This window comes from Solea senegalensis, linkage group LG11 (genome assembly GCF_019176455.1).
Source record: "Solea senegalensis isolate Sse05_10M linkage group LG11, IFAPA_SoseM_1, whole genome shotgun sequence".
Taxonomy (NCBI): Eukaryota; Metazoa; Chordata; class Actinopteri; order Pleuronectiformes; family Soleidae; genus Solea; species Solea senegalensis.
Window position 1 is genome coordinate 3,195,656 of NC_058031.1, and position 19,478 is coordinate 3,215,133.

At 44.1% G+C, this 19,478-nt stretch overlaps 1 protein-coding gene across 1 annotated transcript in view; it reads right to left on the bottom strand.

The window, feature by feature from the left end:
* Nucleotides 1-819: 819 nt before the first annotated feature.
* The window catches only part of LOC122777689 (fibulin-2-like), a 30,946-nt gene continuing 12,287 nt past the window's right edge, over nt 820-19,478 (bottom strand). Inside the window, exons 3-17 of the mRNA XM_044039085.1 lie at nt 18,614-18,728; nt 17,531-17,660; nt 16,446-16,668; nt 14,254-14,472; nt 13,147-13,269; nt 11,865-11,966; nt 11,137-11,268; nt 7,577-7,714; nt 6,396-6,536; nt 6,183-6,311; nt 4,225-4,350; nt 3,611-3,727; nt 3,386-3,514; nt 2,966-3,089; nt 820-1,974 (exon numbers count right to left, since the gene is read on the bottom strand). Coding sequence (XP_043895020.1) covers nt 1,617-1,974; nt 2,966-3,089; nt 3,386-3,514; nt 3,611-3,727; nt 4,225-4,350; nt 6,183-6,311; nt 6,396-6,536; nt 7,577-7,714; nt 11,137-11,268; nt 11,865-11,966; nt 13,147-13,269; nt 14,254-14,472; nt 16,446-16,668; nt 17,531-17,660; nt 18,614-18,728 — 2,306 coding nt within the window. The 3' untranslated portion in view covers nt 820-1,616. The remainder of the gene's footprint in view (nt 1,975-2,965; nt 3,090-3,385; nt 3,515-3,610; nt 3,728-4,224; nt 4,351-6,182; nt 6,312-6,395; nt 6,537-7,576; nt 7,715-11,136; nt 11,269-11,864; nt 11,967-13,146; nt 13,270-14,253; nt 14,473-16,445; nt 16,669-17,530; nt 17,661-18,613; nt 18,729-19,478) is intronic.

A 19,478-nucleotide genomic window follows, 5' to 3' on the forward strand; every position in this document is an offset into this window, starting at 1 on the left:
GTTTGTCGAGTGGCAAATGCTGAGAAATGATTACAAAACAAATCACACACACTGGCACAGGTTTGCGCAGCTATTCCGAAATTAAGTGTTAACCCTAAACTTGACCTTGACCAGTTAATGCCTTAACCTGACCCTGAACCCAGGGTTTCTTAAACTTCCTGCTCCAACACACCTGTTTCAAATAAACGGGTTGTTATCAATGCTGTGTTGGAGCAGGGAACCATCCTCAGGACCAGGACTGAGAAACCCTGCTGTAACCTAACCACAATTTAATTCTTAACACAAACCCAGTTCCTCTGGGAATAAGGTTCTGCTTCATTACGTCCATGAGGACAACTAGTCCTGGGTTCTGGGGTTTACCCTTCATAACCCTAACCCTAACCTTAACCATCAGAATTAAATGCCTAACCCTAACCCTAAAACCAGGTCTTAAGTCCCCCCAAAAAGCCCTTTAAAGAAGTGAGGACAAATCAAAAATGTCCTCACTTTGCCAAAATGTCCTCACTCCCTCTGGTTTATACGATTGTTGGTCCTCACAAAGTGACACAAACAACAACACACACACACTTACACACACAGTCTGGTTTCCATGACTTCAGAGGACATTGCATTGACTTGCATTCATTTCTTGGAGACTTACTCTGAGTTTAGTCATAATTATGACTGACCTGATCCTAACCTTAAAAACATGTCATTTACACTTAAAGGACTTGCTTTCTGTCCCCTAATGTGAGTGTGTAAAGAGATTTAGGTCCTCACAACATTAGTAATACCTGCACCACACACACCTCCACAATAATACTCACAAAAACACTCATATTTATACACAATATTTTACTAAAATACTTAAGAATTCAGCATAAAAAAATATGATACATCCATCTATGATATGTGTGTGTGTGTGATTACAGGGATATAAAAAATACACCATAGGCTCTGTAATGGAATCTCTTTAAAAACAACGGCAGACATTTTGTCAGGTGATCGGAAGAAAAGCACAAGTGTAAAAAAAGACAAGAAAAGAAGAAGCAAATCAAGGTAACGATGGCTGAGTTCCATTTGGCTTCCTCACACTTTTCGTTCCTGGCGGAGTGAACGGAGCCATCATTAGCGTGATCTGTGACACGTGTGCGTTTCCTGCCAAAACGCGTCAAAATGGCTGCCGTGGAAACGTCCTAGTTCTCCTCTTAAATGAATTCATCATCTGATAACGGAACGATGACAGGAGACCCATAACGTATTCATACGCTCGCCTGGTTAAGATAATAAATATCTTTGATTTCTACACGTTTTTATGATGTTTCGAATGTAAGGAATGTGTTTTCTCAGCCAAGGATATTAACAACTACAATTGTCTGCAATTTCAAGTATGAAAGTGGGAAATAAAAAGACAGAAATTATAAAAAAATACCACACTGACACTGATACATAGCAATACATTCATATTACTACTCTACAGCAAAGTGTTTATATTCATTTCAGCCGCACGTACAGTAAGTGAGATTAACTAAACGGCAGACAGTGGCATTATCTGGTTTATCTGGTGACATTGTTACAGAGTGGTCTGAAAGAGTCCTGTACTCGGGTCCATAGTGGCCCCAGTTTGGCTCCGGCTGTTAAAGCGAGTTGGCCGTGATGAAAACGTAGATCCTGGCCTGGAACGTGGTGAACGTCCCCTGCCTCCACAGCTTCATCTCCACGTTCAGGAGGAAGTCCCTCGGACGCTCCACCTGCCGCTGCAGGTACACGGCGCCCGTGTAGGCGTTCAGCTTGCGGGTGCTGAAGTAGTTCTCCTCGTTGCCGTGCGTGACGCTGACGATGACGTTGTCCCCGGAGTAGGCGGGCGACGGGCCGATGCGGAAGATCTGCGCGGGGATGATGATGTTGGACTGGAAGCTGAGGTAGTAGTAGGTGATTCTCAGCGGCGAGTTTTGACACTCCAGGTAGTTTGGGCAAGTGATCCGCTCACAGCGCCTGCATTTCAAAGAATCAGTCATTTAGATTTTTAGATTTACTTTATCTGCATGATGTGTGTGTGGGTTTACTCTGGGTTCCTTTAGTTTCCTCCCACAGTCCAAAAATATACAGATTTGGGGATTAGGCAAATTGGACACTCTATTTATTGACCATAGGAGCGAGTGTGAGAGTGAACATATGTGGCCCTGTGATGGACTGTCGACTAGAGGTGAAACTCTTTATTAATCAATTACTAAATTAATCGTCAACTATTTTGATCATCGATTAATTCATGATTACAACAAGATTTCTGATCGTTTTAGCTTCTTAAATGTGAATATTTTCTTCATTTCTTTGCTCCAGAAATCATTAAAAGGGAATCATTTTGGTTTGTGGACAAAACAAGACATTTGAGAACATCGTCATTTCCAGCATCAACATTTTTGAACGTTTCTGACAATGTATGGACCAAGCGATTACTCGATTAATTGAGAGAATAATCAACATTTGCCTGTGAACAAGAAATAAAACATTATGGAAGAAAAATTGCGATCATAACTCTGTCCCCTTTACAAGAAATAAAGTTAGTTACTTGGTTAATAGCGCTATAACAGTGCACTGCTATTATAGGTCTCAACCCCTTCTGGTACACTCGGTTCTTGGTCTCAACTTGTCCCTAAAAGTACTTGACTTGGTCTCAATCCCATGAGTTTGAGACCAAAGATGTCCTCATACCACCAAATGTCAACAGATCTGTTCTGAGGATGTTCTGGTGCGTCAGTGAGGAGATATTTTGATCGGCTCGTTTGCAGCGACTAGGAGGTTTTTAATCACGAAAACAAGTTCATATATATAAGTAGACCTCCATAACTAACATATATGTGTGATACAAGCATTCTATGTCGCCTTTAAGGAACCAAACCCTGACCAGGTACACAGGTGACGAGGTTTAACCATTTCATAACCCAGGAACTGGTTGATCATGTATTAATGTCTCATCTTGACTCACGTGTCAGACACTTTGCGGTAGTTGGGCGGACAGCTGAGGGACAGGCAGCGGTAACTTCCTTGGATGTTGTAGCAGGTCTCGGCGAGGCTGCAGTTATGGGCCCCTGTGGTGCACTCGTCCATATCTGAAACACACAAGTGTCGCTTTACTACCTGGAGAGGAGGAGACGATGCGACTGACGACTAGAACTGCTCAGTAAAAAATGAAAATGACTGAGACAAGATTTTTTTTGGGGGGCCAATAAAGGTTTATAGTGTATGTAATTACTGCGCCTCTGTAAAAGAACCAATTATATTTAACTGAGCACGATTACTATTCTCTCTATGTGAAGTTAAATCTCTGTTTGTTTGTTTTTAAACCAAAGCTCACTTAGGTACATTCTCCAGAGGGCGGTGCATGCGTCTGTGTGTGTGTGTTCACCTCGGCAAGAGCGTCCATTAGGGGACATGGTGTAGCCAGATTCTGGACATTCACACTGGTAGCTGCCAGGTGCGTTCACACACTTGTACGTGCAGAGGTGGCCGATGCTCTGGGTGCACTCGTCGATGTCTGGGAAGGAAAAAGGAAGGAAGAGAATCCTGTAAACCAGACTCAGGGACACGCGGGAGCATTACGTGACGCGGCGTGACGGAGCGAACCACACACCGTCGCAGGTGTGCCCGTCCTCCCTGAGGTAGTAGCCCTGTCTGCAGTAGCACTGGTACGAGCCGTAGACGTTGGCACACTCCTGACCGCACGGGTTGGCCAGACACTCGTTCACATCTGGAGAGGAAAAGGTTAAGAGCTCGTCACTGTCACGGCTCATCGGATCACTCGCGGGTTTTCACTGGTTTCAGACTGACACATAAACAACAATGTTGTTATTAAGACAATTCTTTTTTATTTTACTGGTTTACGCTCCGGGGCACGGCATGACACGCGGTTTGATACGGTCGTGCATCTTGGGCAACAAGTCTAGGAACTTGCAATATTCACGCACACACACACTCACTCACACGCAAGCCTGGTTAACGGGGGTGGAGTGGCTCAGTGGTTACGACATCATGGTCGCAATGGTCGCAAGTTCGACTCCACCCCTGGCTGATCGTACTCAATTCCATTGTAAGTCGCTTTTGGATAAAAGCGTCTGCTAAATGACATGTAATGTAATAATGTAAAAAGAAAACACGCTCACACCCACAGGCATATTTTTCATGTGCAAATTCAGAAAAAATACAATGACATGCATCAACACGCTCACATGGGACACACACACACACCTTCACAGGTCTTGCCATCGCTGGATAAGCGGAAGCCCGGGGTGCATGAGCACTGATAGGAGCCCAGAGTGTTCTCGCAGGTCTGAGCACACAGTCGACTCGGGTAACGCCAACACTCGTTTATATCTGAGAGGAAGAAACAGCGTCTGACATCGTCCAACAAGTGCACATGTGTGTGTTTTTCAATAGAGGTTGTTGTTTTTTTTACCCTATCCAAGGGTCTGAGTACAGAACGTAGATAAAGTGAGTCCAATACTGTCATTTGTGAATGTGTGATATACTAATAAATTGATCAGATTTAGGTTTATGTGTGTGTGTGCGTGCCTGTGCATGTCTACGAGTGCGAGGGCGATGTGAGCGGAGCAGCTGCCCGCCGATAGTCTAAACACTTGAGTGGAGTCCATTATTATGAGAGTCACAACACAGTGAATCACAAACACAGGGAGCAGCAGCAGAAGCAGCAGAAGCAGCAAGAGCGGCAGGAGCAGTGCAGTGCAGAGTGCAGCACAGGGCTCTCTGCTGCAGGAGTGTGTGATTGGTGGCCCTGCAACTCCTCCAGTGGAGGAGGCTGAGAAACACCACAGAATAACAAACAGGAGAGAGTGAGCAGACAAAGACGAGAAGACAGTGAGTGAGAGTGAGGAAAGTGACAACACCAGGGGCCAAAGGAATGAGGTGCAAGGCAGAGAGGAGCAATGATAAAGGAACAAAAGGAAACTAAATCTCACATTTCTTTGAAATATTCAGAAATGTTTGCAATCTCATGCATAATATTCACAATTTGAATTGAAAACTAAATCAATTTACATTATTTGGGGATGTCACATCGTCCCAAAGAGATGGATGACCCCTGCTTTTAAAGGACTCGTGTGTAATACTTGTATAAGTGTATATAACTGCTTTAAATAAAGACTGTTTGAGTTTTGTTGGCTCAGAGGAAAGGCCCTTGCTTTGCGTGGGCCACCATGTTTTTCTACAGCAGCCCAAATGGACCAAAATAATGTATTTCTCATGACCCCTGAGTTACTCCAGGATCTTCTTGTTGTTGTGTTGTTCTTTGTTTACTTAACCTTTGGATTTTAGTTTCTTTTCTTTCTTGTTTTCCTTGTGTCTTGTTAAGTTTCCTCTTTTATTGTGAAGTTCTTGCATGTACATGTAACTTGTTCAGTTTAACAAAATGAACATCTGTTTTTGAAACCTCGAGATTTGCCATTTGGCTGGTGCCACATCGGATTTCTAAACTGGCGATTCACAGACGTCGCCTGCAACCAGGAAACTACTGGACGGTACCAGCACACGTGTGTTGTACTGGCGAATGTGCGACGGGAGTATTAGGGCCTGAAGTGATTCATCTCGACACGTTGAGATTAAACTTGAAATTTCGAGAATGATGTTTGAATGTCATGTTAAGATTTAAAAGTCCAGGGGACCGCAGCTCTCGTGGATGGACGACAAATGACTTGATTTCTGTGTCACTAAAGAGAGAGAGAGACTTTACATTATTGATATTTTACCACTTCCAGCCAAGAGAAGAGTTTCAGTCAAGTCAAAACTGGACTCTTTTATGTGTTTTAAATGTGTAACTGTGGATATTTGCTATATCTTGGCCAAGACACCCTTGAAAAAGATGTTGTGTCTCACTAAATCATCTTTTTTTTTCCTCACAAAGTTGACATCATGTGCTGTTGGACCCCCAGGAAAATGTTTAATAACGTTACGAATCAGATGAGAAGTGAGCTGAACACACTTCCACTCAAACTGAGTTCTATTTACAACCAGCAAAGTCGCCCCCCGGTGGCTATTCAATGAATTGGCGGACTCAGCCTGCAAAGTGAAACGCGCTGTCCATGTTTGAAGGCCACCGTAGTTCCCTGATGCGTTCATGGAAGAGATTTTAGATTCACTGACATGAATCCTGACATCACTGGACCTTCACTGTGGCTAATGTGCTCGCATACCCGCACACGTCCTCCTGAACGAGTCGTACTGATAGCCTGTCTGACATTCACAGCGATACGAGCCGGGCAGATTGTGGCACAGCTGTCCCTCTCCACATCGATGCAGATTACTCTGACACTCGTCCACATCTACAAGACACACACATGGAGGAGGGAGAAATCAATAAAAATGACAAATGTTATTTGTTCACAGCGTCGTTGTAAACGTCGTACCGACACAGCGGGCTCCGTCAGGGCTGGCGTGATAGCCGCGGCTGCATATAATCTGTCTCTGGCACATGTAGGACCCTGCTGTGTTGATGCAGTTGAATCCCGTGCTGCACGGCTGGACCAAAGCGCCGCACTCATCAATGTCTGGTGCAGACACACAGGGAGAAGGAGAGAGGCCGTGAGATAAAGGTGAAGAGAGACACAAGAAGAGGAAAGACCTGACGGCACAGAGGCAGAGCATGAGACACCAGAGGGCAGCTCTCTCTCTCTCATATCAAAGCAAACTCACATCACACAGACGGATAACTTTGTTGTGTGTGCGTGTGTGTGTGTGTGTGTGTGTGACATTTTCTCCATTTTCCCCATTTCTCAGAGCATTTCTCCGACACTGCTTTTACAGTGGTGTCGGCTGCCTCGACATGCCCCAGTTCCTGCCCCTGGGGGCTAATTCCATAGCATCAGTTTGTACTGGAAGAGGACAGAGAATTGGCTTTTATCCACCCCTCTGCAGCCCCTCACAGAAACCTCTCTGATCTCCTGTCTGTGTGGCATTTAACCCCTCTGTCACTGCAGTGCTGCTCATTCACCTGCACACTGCCACCACACACACACACACACACACACACACACACTGATTCACCTGCGGGGGGAGAGATGTTAAAAAAAATAAAGGAATTGATGTGAAAGAGGAAAATTCTCTCTTCATCTCCAGTGTATTTTCCCTTTGTTAGATTGTTGTTTATGTATTAATATATTGAATCAGTTTCTTGTACCATAGAAAGTCTTTAAGTGTGAACAAGGGCGAGTTTGCATGTTCTCCCCGTGTGTGTGTGTGTGTGTGTGGGTTTTCTCTGGGTTGTCCGGTTTCCTCCCACAGTCCAGAAACATTCAATATGGGGATTAGGTAAATTGACTGTAGGTGTGAGAGTGAATGGTTGTTTGTCTCTATGTGGCCCTGTGATGGACTAGTGAACCGCCTTTTGCCCTATGTCAGCTGAGATCCACCCAAATATAATAAATCTGGAGGTGCAAAAAACACAATTTGACCTATAAAATGAAGACGACAGAGTTTTATATATTGATAAAAAAGAACTAAAGTAAGAAATACAAGAAGAAAACTGCTGTTAACCCTTCTTCCAACCAGGTCACAAACCAGACAGACAGACAGACAGACAGACAGATACCTATACAGTTGCCCTGTGTGTCCGGCGTGTAGCCCGCAGGACAGCGGGTTGTGGGGTTGCACCTGAACGAGCCCTCAGTGTTCACACACTCGAAGCCAAAGCCACAGTTATGGCTCATGTGCACACACTCGTTTATATCTGCGGGAGAACACAAGCAAATGTGCTGATGAGCGCGAACACAGCACAAAGCAAACATTATTATTGTCACTCCAATAGTGTTGACTCTGTTGAAGTGTGCTGCATGGGTGTAATGCCGCGCTTTGCCACTGGATGGCACTGTGGTCAAATGGCAGATGTTTGCGGTCTCTGACTCGCTTGTTCTGCTTCTGCTGAAGCTGTAAATGCTCCAGAGCTTAATTAAGAGCATGCTAAGTTAAATCAGAACGGCCTGAAATTTAAAGCCTTTCAGTGCGACGTGTAAACAAACAATCCAGTATATTCGCCCAGAGTCGCGTGACACCCTTCTACTAATGGATTCACCACCTTTTTTATTGGTTCTATGGCTAAAAAAAGAACACAGCACGTGTGTTTGTCTTCAGGAACATTTGCAGCTTTTGCACCACGATAATTGCACTTCAGAGCCGAGAGCTGAGTGAGCCCAACACCTGACGGGCGGAGAGAGAGGGAGGAAGAGGGAGGAAGAGGGAGGAAGAGGGAAGCCAGGGCGAGAGGGATAAATGTGTGAGAGATTGACTGCCGGTGAAGGCAACAAGTTCAGGGAACCAGCAGAGGTCAAAGAGTTAATAGACTGTGAGAATTGAAAACCTTTCACCCTGGGCTGTTTTTAACCCAGATTTCACGGCTCTTTTATTTCCAGGAAGGTTTATGGGGTTTTTTCCTCTTTGTATACGCAGCATGTATGTTCTTCACTACAGTCACAGTAATCACCATTAATCCAAAGTGGCTGATGGATTGATTGAGTCTGTCCCTCCTGCTTTTGTCTCTTTTGTTAACGGCGTCGTTTGGATGACGTAAAACGGGAAGGACGTTTCTGACTGTGATGCCTTTTCCTTCACGTAAATAAAAAAGGTTTCCTGAGTCGTCCATTAAAGGTCCGGTGTGTACAAATGAGTGACATCTAGTGGTGAGACGGTGAATTGACGGAGCAGCTGCTGCAGAACTGTGGCCTTCATGAAGCAAAGTCTTTGCCTGAAGTCAAAGTTTTATTTTAAAGCCAAAAACAAACCAACATCGTGTTTTATTCAACTTCTGCCAACAAACCAGACTAATGGTTGATATACATCCAACAACATTAACTGCTTTGTTTTATACTTTTAAAACGTGATGCACTGCAAATACTCAGTGAAAATGGTACTTTTTTTATATGTCATGTCGTTGGTGTGATGGGATTATCTTGGCGTGAGGATTAAAAGTATGTTTGTTTCCAGCTGTATCACTCTCTATTCAGATTATTTATATATATATATATATATATATACATATACACATCTATAAGCTTGTGTGGTGTTTTAATTACAGTTGTCCACATTATTCTTTACTTACTTTTAGATTTATTGCCCTGTTCTTGATACTAATGTGTGTTTTTTTTATAATGAAGTGGACATTGTTTCATATCAAAACAAAGACTTTTAATTTGAAATTCTGTGAAATATCATCATGTATCTCTTTATTGCGATGCCACGATGGCATATTGTGTAATCACTTCAAGATTATATTGCTCACTCACTGTTTTTTTCTCCACTTGTTCTCTAGACCGGCCTCATCGTCACCAAACCTTATAAATATAAATATATCATTTATATTCAAATGGCGGCTCGAGGGCCACATGCAGCCGATAACCGACTTCATAGTGGCTCAGCCTGTGGTTCCACCAGAAATAACTGAATCACTGTCCCTTGAGATTAATACATCAATTCCTACCACAGTGTTTTTGCATTCTGTTATTTGAGGTTTGTGGGTCGTATTTTTGTCTTATTTCAAAGAGAAACAAATGCTAATATTGTGCACCTTCTTGAGATGACAAACACGCATTTATTTTCTTATTTTAAAATAGTTCCGGCTAATACTGTGTACTTTACTTACGCACTATGAGGTGTGGGAAGGACACGTACGACCTACTTCTTTTGTCATCACCTGCTGCTGATGACGTCTGGCCCAGCTAATTTCTTGGTTTGAAAATGTGGCCCAGCTAAGTTTGTAATTGAAGATACGCAGTACGGATGGATGGAAGTGCATTACTGTGTTAAGAAGACAGTGGATATTAAGTTAAGGCGGCACATTTTCTGCTCCGGTCATTCTATTTCAATGATTGAGCGGAAGAAAGTCCAGTTTCATTCATGAGAGGAGGCAGAATTGAAAGTTTCATTCCATTTTCTCCGAGTGAACCATGAGTAGGACTCGTTTTCTCTCACTCTCTCACCACTGAAGTGGCAGCTGTTTGGAGGCGAAACATATTTTCTTGTTAAACTCTCATTTTGCCCTGATTGAACAGTCTTTAACGTCACAAGGAGCTTGCAAATGAGCCGGCTCTCCTCTCGTCCGAGCCCGGAGAGAAGCTCTTCGGCAGCGGGGGATTCTTCTTCCCGAGCCCTGCCGCTGCTTATTGAATGAGACTTAGAGCAGCAATTTATGGTGCATGGAAATAATGAGATGTGTTGGGAGGTAGTTGGGCGCCACCTACGATGGCACGCCACGCTGCTCCACACACTTAGAGATAACGGCAAGTAAACATTGTGGAAGAAGCTCTCAGGAGTCGCATTCTCTCATATTTCAGTGTGCTCACATGTGAAATTACACAATCACTGGATGTGAAGAAGAAAAAGATCTCATTATTTAATACTTAGTGGTGGAAGCATTTTTCTTATATGATGAACATGCAGGAAAACAATGCTGTGGCTGTATGAGGTGCTGATGCATACACCGTGTATCATACTAGGATAAACACATTTAAGCCATTTAAACTAAAGGATCTAGCCCTGCTTAAATGAATGATATCTACTGCTTTTGAATAAATATCTAACCGCAATTCATTTTGTCTGAAATTGCGACAGAGGAAATGTTCATTTTAACATAATTGTTCACATTTTCGGGGGGTAAAACCCATTTTAAAATGACTACTGTGTGTGCAAATACGTGCTAAACAAAGATATTTGGTTCAGTCTGTAGGTCAGGACAATATTTAATCTAATAATTGTATTTCAATATGCTTTTAGGCTTTAATAAATCTTGAGCTTGTTGCTATTAGAAAACTGCAGTGAGCCACATTTCGATTTATTGTTCAGCCCTACTTCCCACACCAAAGTCTCATAGAAACAGGAGTTGTTGCTCTGCTTCTGCCCCCATCAGTAAATTTAAATGTATTCTTATGTTACCTAGGTTAAAATGACCAAAAGACGAGCAGCTCCTGTGTCCCCATGAGCTAAGAGCAGGAGAATTCTTCTTAAGACATCATTAACCACTTTAGTTAAGTGGTTAAAATATGCTTTTCCATGTGTCACTGTTTTAGGCCGCTTTCCAAAGTGTGAGTGTGTGTCAGTGCCTGCATCCAGCCTCACTCCCATCACTCTCAGGCTGCCTAACGCGGATGAGGTGAGACTTACCTTCACAGATGTCGTTGTTGATGTGGTATCCCGCGGGACAGGCGATCGGCCTCTGACAGATGAAACTCCCCGCGCTGTTCACACAGCGCTCGTCCACCTGGCAGGCGTGCGCGGACAGACACTCGTTTACGTCTGCAGCGTCACAAAAACACTCAGTGAGGTGAGGATGAATAAATAAAGACAGCAAAGTCCAAGGGAAGCGATACGCGTCGAACAGTCAGCCGTTCTAGTCACAGGACAGACTTTCCTGAGAGAGTCGAGGCCACAGTGGGTGTAAAAAATCCCCACAATGAGAAATCTGAGCTGCTCTCTGTGTCACTGCCTCAGTTTGCTACTGTCAAGCTGGAGACAGACCAGCGGTTATGGCTTCACGTAAAGACTTATCCCCCGGGCGACGGCTTTAACACAGAGAGGAGCGATGAAAACACACAGCGCTCTGCCGTTCTGAGTGCAGTGTCCAGTCAGTGAGATGTATATCGTCATAATAATCCTCAGTTTAAGAGTTTTTCCAGTATGTTTCTGTGAGTGAAGAGGATTAAGGCTGTATCTGCAAAATCTACAAGCACTGATGAGAGAACGAGGCCGATCAGTAGCCGACGCTCTTGCCAAGAAAGTCTCCTCAACTGGGACCAAACTCTGTCTGGCTGAGGAAGAATCATGAAACGAGGGCTGATGTTTCACATCATGGATTAGAACAAGGTTCTTTCTTTGTTTTGTTTGTTTCTTACCTTCACAGGAACGTCCGTCCGTCCTGAGGGAGAATCCTGTCGAGCAGGAGCAATGTGGCCTTCCGCCCACTGGGGTGCACTGTTGCTCGCAGGGGCCGTTTCCTGAAGACAATACATGGTAGCGTGAGGTCAAACGTGATCTACTGTAAAAAGTGCTCCACACACCAGAGGAGAGAGAGCTCTGTGGAGACAGAACGCTCGATCCACTGCCGTTGCCATTCGCTCATTTCCCCCTTTTTTCCAGGTTGATCCTTAACCTGGGTCATATTGTGTTTCCTCCATGTTGGCCCTCCACCCTGGTGTCATAGAAACCAAACAAGAGAAACAAAAGCGTGCGTTTTGTGATTTGAAAATAGCAAACGAACCCTCTGATACCATCTCGCTGTGTATTGTATGGAAATTGTCAGCGTGAAATAATAAAATGCCACTCGGTCGCAATCTGTGCCTGTGACTTCCTGCACAGATATTTGCCATTAAAGGGATAGTTAGATAGTTGAAAGACAATCCTAACTCTACCTAAGTACATTTTATATTAGAAAATTTGGATTTTTGATACTGAAGTACAGTAAATGTCATATATACTTTAAGACTATTACTTAAGTAATATTATAAAAAGTGACTTCAACTTCTACCAAAGTCATTTTCTGGTAAAGTATCAAAAAAAAAAGACTATTAAAGCCACTTAACAAAAGGCTCACCTAATAAAGTCTATCTAAGGAGAATGTTTCCTGCTTTATTTTCACCGTTTGAGTGTCACTTTGTAACCTACATACCGTCCTGCACCAGAATACAATGACACAAACAGTGATTGTGGTTGGTCCACAGCTGCAGACCAGCAAATTAAAAGCACTAACGTATTCTTAAAGGTCCCCTGTGTGACATTTAGAAGGGTTTATTGGCAGAAGTTGAACATACGACCCTTTGTAAATAAGTGTGTGATCCCTTCAAAATAAATCAAAAAAACGTTTGATTTTATAGGCACTCTGCTACGGGGGCCGGCCGCCATCTTGTGCCAACATGTTTCAAACGGCAGCGCGGACTGACATGTGTTCTGCATTTTGTTAGAGTTCAAACGAATGCGAAAACCAGACGCACAGACCCACCAAGAGAGACAGGGTTGTGAAAGTTACTGTTATTGAATAATGTGCTTCTGCAGTCACCTCCCAAACTATCTCTTTCAGATGAACATCGTTATGGGATGAGTAAAACATGCTGGATGTGGGAGTTTTCAGCCTTGTAACACTCTCTCTCTCTCGCTCTCCCCTCATTATGTGTTTCTGACCTTCACACGGGTTGATTGGGACAGTGGCCTCGGAGGGAGGTGGCGGGGGCGAGGTGGACTCCACCGCTGCTCCTCTGTCGTCCTCCTCCTCCTCCTTCAGTCTGTTCTCCTCGTCCATCATCTCTGCACAAACATTTAATCACAGCGACGGAGTTAAAGTGTAATCCAGACTTTCACCTCCCGCATCCTCCTTTAGCATCGGTGTCATGCTCTCCATAATCGAGTTCCCAACTCCAACGTTCTTAACGGGATTAGGATTAAGTTTAAAAATGTAATGAAAGGTGCATCATAAGATCAATGGGGCAAATTTTTCCTGATTAAAAAGCAGATTTTTTTAAATCTGCAGTAGCTCGAAGCAGTTTAAAATACTGCATAAGATTCGTAATTATTTTTAATCATTAGTTGCTGTCCACGTCTTGGCGTAAGAAAAACTAATGTATGACCTTCAGGATATTCAAGTGAAGCAACATTTGCCTTGGACTCCGTGAAACACATGAACAAGCCCTGCCGCTTCATCCAAAAGGTGTAACAGCTGAAGGTGAGACAGGAACAAAAAAAAAAAAACAACCACTGCCTGCAGAAAAACATTTGCTTTTATTAGAGAAGCGAGTCTCATCACTGTAATTTGCAGACTCTGACATTAGTAATCCTGTCGAGACAAGCTCGTGTTGGCAAATAAGCGCCGCTGATTAAAAATCTGTGCTGCACAAATAAAAAAGAAGTCACGCAGTTAAACCTGTAAACAAATCTATACTGAAAGTCTACGTTGTTGTTTAATTATTTGTGCATGGGGTACGACTTTGAAACTGAGAGATATGTTAATATTGTGAATATGTGGGCATTGCTGTCACTCCAGGAAGAGGATGTGAGTGTGCGATTAGAATAACTATCATTAGGCAGTATCAGGCCTCGCAGACAGGAAGGAACTCAAAGAGAGCAGGAAAATAATACACTGCAAATGTGGAGACAAATTACGACAAATGGGGTCTTCCTGACAGCAACGCACATTATAAATCACGCTTCAAAGATTTGCCTTTCCTGCCTCCTGTGGAAATACCTGTTAGCACTTAGTCACAGAATGATGATTGGTGGTCTTTGGCCGCTTACCTTGTGCACAAGTGAAAGCGTCGTCTTGCAGCACGTATCCCGGGAAGCACTCGCAGCGGAAGGAGCCCGGCGTGTTGACACATCTGTGGTGGCAGATGGTGCCCTCGTATATCAGGCACTCGTCCATGTCCTCCACCTCGACGGGACCCTCCACGGTGTTCTCGCCTTCCCTCTCTTCCCCGATGGTGAACGCCTCTTTAGGGTACGGAGTGTCTGACACTGCAAGCGCCGTGAGGGCAGGGAAATAAAAAAAAAAATAAAAAACCTTCAGACAGTTTCTCACCCTGAAGGAAAACACATTTTTATACGTAGTAATTACACAGAGGATACAATGGCGACGGTGATTAGATGACTTCTTGCTTGTTTGTTTTCCTGATTGTGATTTGTACAGAGATAAGTGCATATAATCATTCACAACGACAGACACTGTCAGGATCTTGGCCGTGTCTTCCTCTCATCTTCTTGTGTTTTTTTCCCCCTCCCCTGTGGTGTACGTGTGTGAGTGACAGGTACACCATGGAGGCGTGGCCGACGCCGTGCTGCAACCCTGAGACTCGTTCACGATCAACACCTGCTGCATATTTAACCATCACATCCACTCAGTCTCATCACTTTACCTCCTTTGACTTTTATGTATTTTTTATGATGTTTTTCCTTTTTGTTTTCAGGTTTTTGCTTTTTTGTCGTACATTACTGTCACACTCACTACTTCCTGTTCCGCTGTCATCGACTCCAACTCACAACCATCCTCTACTTGTCAATTCAAACCAGTTAAACAGCAGTTTGTGTTCTCATACTGGGTCCAATTCAAAAACATGAACTTCTACTGCTTTATCCTCCACCCGCGGGTGGCGGGGGGGCCCGAAATAAAGTGTTGTATTTGATGTCTTTTGCTTTTTCTTAGCTTGTATGTAAATGACACACATTTCAGGTACAGTCGTGCTTAAAGCGTATTTTTTGCTTGTATGAGGTACTGACACAAAGTCGGCACTGACGGTGCTGAGCATGCGCTCCTGCATCCAGAACCAGATTGAGACACAGATGCTTGTGCTTAGTGAAACACTGGCTGCCCGTGGCGACACAAAAACTGATTTTTGCCACTTAAAATAAGACTCCACAAATAAAATTTGACATTAACTGTTAAAGTTTGCAAAAAAACACTGCTCACTCTCCCACAACAGAGAGTTCTTCCTCCATTAAGAAATAAGCTCGTAAGCTTCGTTCCTACCCTCACCTATGGTCATGTGATGGATCATGACAAAAAGAACGAGATCTCGGGGTACAAGCGAGCGAAATAGAGGAAGCTCAGCCATTCAGGAAGGACTCGGAGTAGAACCTCTGCTCCTTTGTGTGGAAAGAAGCCAGTTGAGGAGGTTCACCTGGTAAGGATGACACCAGGGCATCTCCAACTGGGAGGAGACCTGGAGGCAGACCAAGGATTAGATGGAGCGATTATATCTCATCACTGGTCTGGGAGCACCTTGGGATCTCAGAGTCAGAGCTGGACGATGTGGCCAGGGAAAGAGAAGTCTGATCACCCCTGCTTGAACTAGTAGAGGTGGATCTTAGCTGGTGGGGACACAGGAGCTGCTGGTCTATCGCAGCGTCATTTGATAAGTTTGTGTCATTGAAGGCAGCAGTGGATGTAAAATCACTGCTTTTATCCACATATTTCTTTTGTCTGCAGTGTCTGAAGTTGGTTCCTGGTGAAAGAATGTGTCAGGACTCACTGAGTGTCATACAACCACAAAAACCATCAATATCCTTTGGTGATGAATGCAAAGACACAGCAGAAGATGCCTCTCGTCTATAGAGGGTTGGCTCATAACTTGGTGGTGCCAGTTAAAATGATTCCAGTTTTTCACGTTGTAGGTGCCAGACTGAATCCCTACTTCAAACAACTGAGTGCTTAACAGAAAAGAGAACTGAATGTAACTCCAGGCAGACGAGCATTAGATTTCCTCTGAAAAACAGTCGAGGGCTGAACTTTGCTTCCTTTTAAGATCAAGTATAAAGAAAATTGATTGTTCTTGGTTTAAATCAGTACATTTCCTTGGCGGTGCACTGGAGTGTGTCCCCCCCCGCCCCACCGCCCCACTCCCCCCCCCCGCCCAACAACATCCCCTTCCTTGGCACAAAAGCATGCATTTGCAGATTGTGTATTCATGTCTGTGAACATTTGTTGACAATACCTTTTTTCGGCGGTGGACTGGAATCCTGGGTGGGCTTCTCTCGGACAGTGTGCCAGCCATTTTGATTCCCGGCCAGCTCCTCCTCCTCCTCCTCCTCCTCCGCCGCCGCCTTGCAGCAGTTTAGAAAGACATGTCTGCAGTGGAAGCCCAGGTAGTGGTGAGCTGCACAGTGATGTCCCTCTCTGCGGAACTGCAGCCCCAGTGAACAGCAGCCGCAGCACTCCTGCAGATACATCATATTTGTCTATGGAGTGGCTGATATACAGCACTATAGTGACATTTCATCATATTTTTCTGTTTAACAGTGTTTGTAATTTTTCCCTGAAGAGATTTAAAGCCACAATTAGCTGGTTTTCTTTTTTTGATCTGCCATTTGTAACTATTACTGTACACTGAAAACCTCTTTACACAACAATGCTCTAATTATGGCTCTTTTTCTGATTCACCTTTGATAGTTAGACGTCTAAAATGTGGACAGACGCCTCCTCCGCTCACACCTTCCCGCTCTGTTTCCCCCGCGGCCCTCTTAGCGAGACCCTCCTTCACAGTACACGAGGCACGGTGAAACGTAAAACTGAGGTAATGGCCGCTGTGATGTAGCGTGGCCGTAGTTGGCATAGTGTTACACCGTCTACGAGGGGTTTCCACAGAAAGGTGGTGAAAGCCAATATTTAACAGCTGCACTGCGGCACGGTGTCATTAAGGAGCCCGTACACATGAAGGGCCTCCCGGTGGGTGAGCGAGTATCCCTCGGCGAGCGGGTCAGGTGACAAATTAGTGGCTTTTTGAGTCGTGACAAGCGCTCACTGCCGCTCTGCCTCTGCTTCACCACATCACATGTATTAGTCCGTGTTTCACGGAAGCATCAGGACTGTGGGAATCTTACCTTGTAACTGGGCTTAAATGATTTTGTCTAAATTAAATAATTGAATTAGTCAGCTGCAATCCTCCGAGGAGGCACGTATGGAATAAAGTCAGTCAAACGCGACAGCACGACCTACACATGACGTGTATTAGGCTTAATTACACATGTACAGCGGACTCTCTTGACCGTGTGAACTCTCTTGACCGTCACAGATACTTGCTTTGAAGGAGTCAATCCCACAATTATCGCTGGCCTCCTCCTCGCACACGCGGCCCTCTCTGGCTGCGCTGATTCCAGCCAAACACCGGTTTTCTCTCAGGGAGCCGAGGCAGCACTGTTGTTGGGAAGTCCTGGCAGGAGAAGAGGACACATTAGACTTTAGGACTTAAGAAGTGCTTGGACCTCGACCATCGTGGCCGTACTGCGACGAGTGGGCAGACTATTCTTCTTCCTTTGAGAGCGGCTGCTGTACTTTGTTTGATTTTCTTACTGCAGCCAGTAAAAACACCTCCCTCCCTTTCCCAAGGACATCGGGGAACTGCGGTGGCCTTCACATACCTGAAAGGACGTGATCCTCAACGATGAGGTTCCCATAGATACAGATTACTGACTTTACCTTTAGGTCAATACTCATGTCAGGAAGTAAGCTTCAAAAAGTAAAACCCACGCTCTGGCTGACATCTCTGTTCAGGTTGCTATAAAAGCATTGCCTGAAGTACAGTACATAAAAAAAAAAAGGTTATTCTAAGGCCAGAAAAAACAAATTATTTTTTATCTTAAAGTGATTACACACTCATAAAAACATACTTAGTCAGTTTCTGCCAATACACCCTGCTAAATGTTACACACTGGACCTTTTACATACATATAAAATAGCTCTATATTGCAGCACGTGACATAAAACACATAGGCCCTAAAGAATTACAATTCTATGATTTATCTGACAACTCTCTGGGGAACATTTGGTCTTTTTAAGACTTAAATGGAAGTGAAAGACCGGTTTCTGTCATTATCGAATAGATTTAACTCGCCTTACTAGTATGTCATTGCAAACTAGCACTTGATTCTCTGGATTCTTATGGATGTTGAATATTTATTATAGTAGAACCGTGATATTACTGACTTTTATAAGCATAGTAGGTCACTCTACTAACTGGCACTGCTTGTTTTTCTTATTCTGTTAAAGTTTCTATCGTCTTTTGCATGTTGCCTCACATGCTACAATTCACCGACGACAACAGAAGAGGAATTAAGGTTAAAGCTAAAGTAGAAGAATGAGTTTGATGTTTAATGATGACCCTACCAGCAGATGGAGTGTCTGTCTTTTGTGGGCGGCTCCATGTCGCCGCAGTGTCCATTAGCCGAGGCCCACTTCTCCCCCGTCTCACAGCAGGTCTTCACCAGCTCCTTGGCAGACACTGGAACGAAACCGAAACACCCACATCCAGATTTCATCTGCACTCAGTAAAGGCCAGTGTTTCACAGAGGAATCACATTAAATAATGGTTACAAAGTGAACCGAGCTGGAACAGGACGACCACAACATCAGAAAATCCCATCAGCGAAGGGCCGTAAAATCCGGTTACGGGATATTTGAAGCGCGACCAAATCTCGTCCGTCGTGGAACACTTGTCTCGCAAGAAATAGACTTCGAGGTGGATTTCGGTGGCCGCATGCTGAGAATAGCAAGTACAATCGGTGTTTTGTATTTTTTCCCTTTCAGACTCTGTGACTCTGCGCTCACTTTCTTTGGCGGGACGAGGAAACGCGTAAAAGTTTTAGTTCCGTCCTGGCCGATCAGAGCCGGAGCTGAGAGAAACACATTAGCACTCAATTACAAAGTGGTCCAACGAGCTGACGGAGAAAAAAGCACATTTGAAAGGGGAAACAAATATGTGCTCCTTCAAAAACCAGGCCAGTGCATTCCAGCGTTGATTTGTGGCGCCTGTTGTACTGTAACAGAGACACAACCCTTGACACCCATGACTTTTCATAATTTGTCAACGCTATATGTTGTTGCCTTTTAACTTTAAATTAACTGGAGCCGTTTCTTTAAAAGCAGACGTAGTAGAGAATGTATAAGGTCATCACTGGCTTGATTTATTCATCTATTTCACGACCTGAAGAAGAAGAAGAAGAAAGTTTGTTCTTTAATCTGGGGTTTCCAG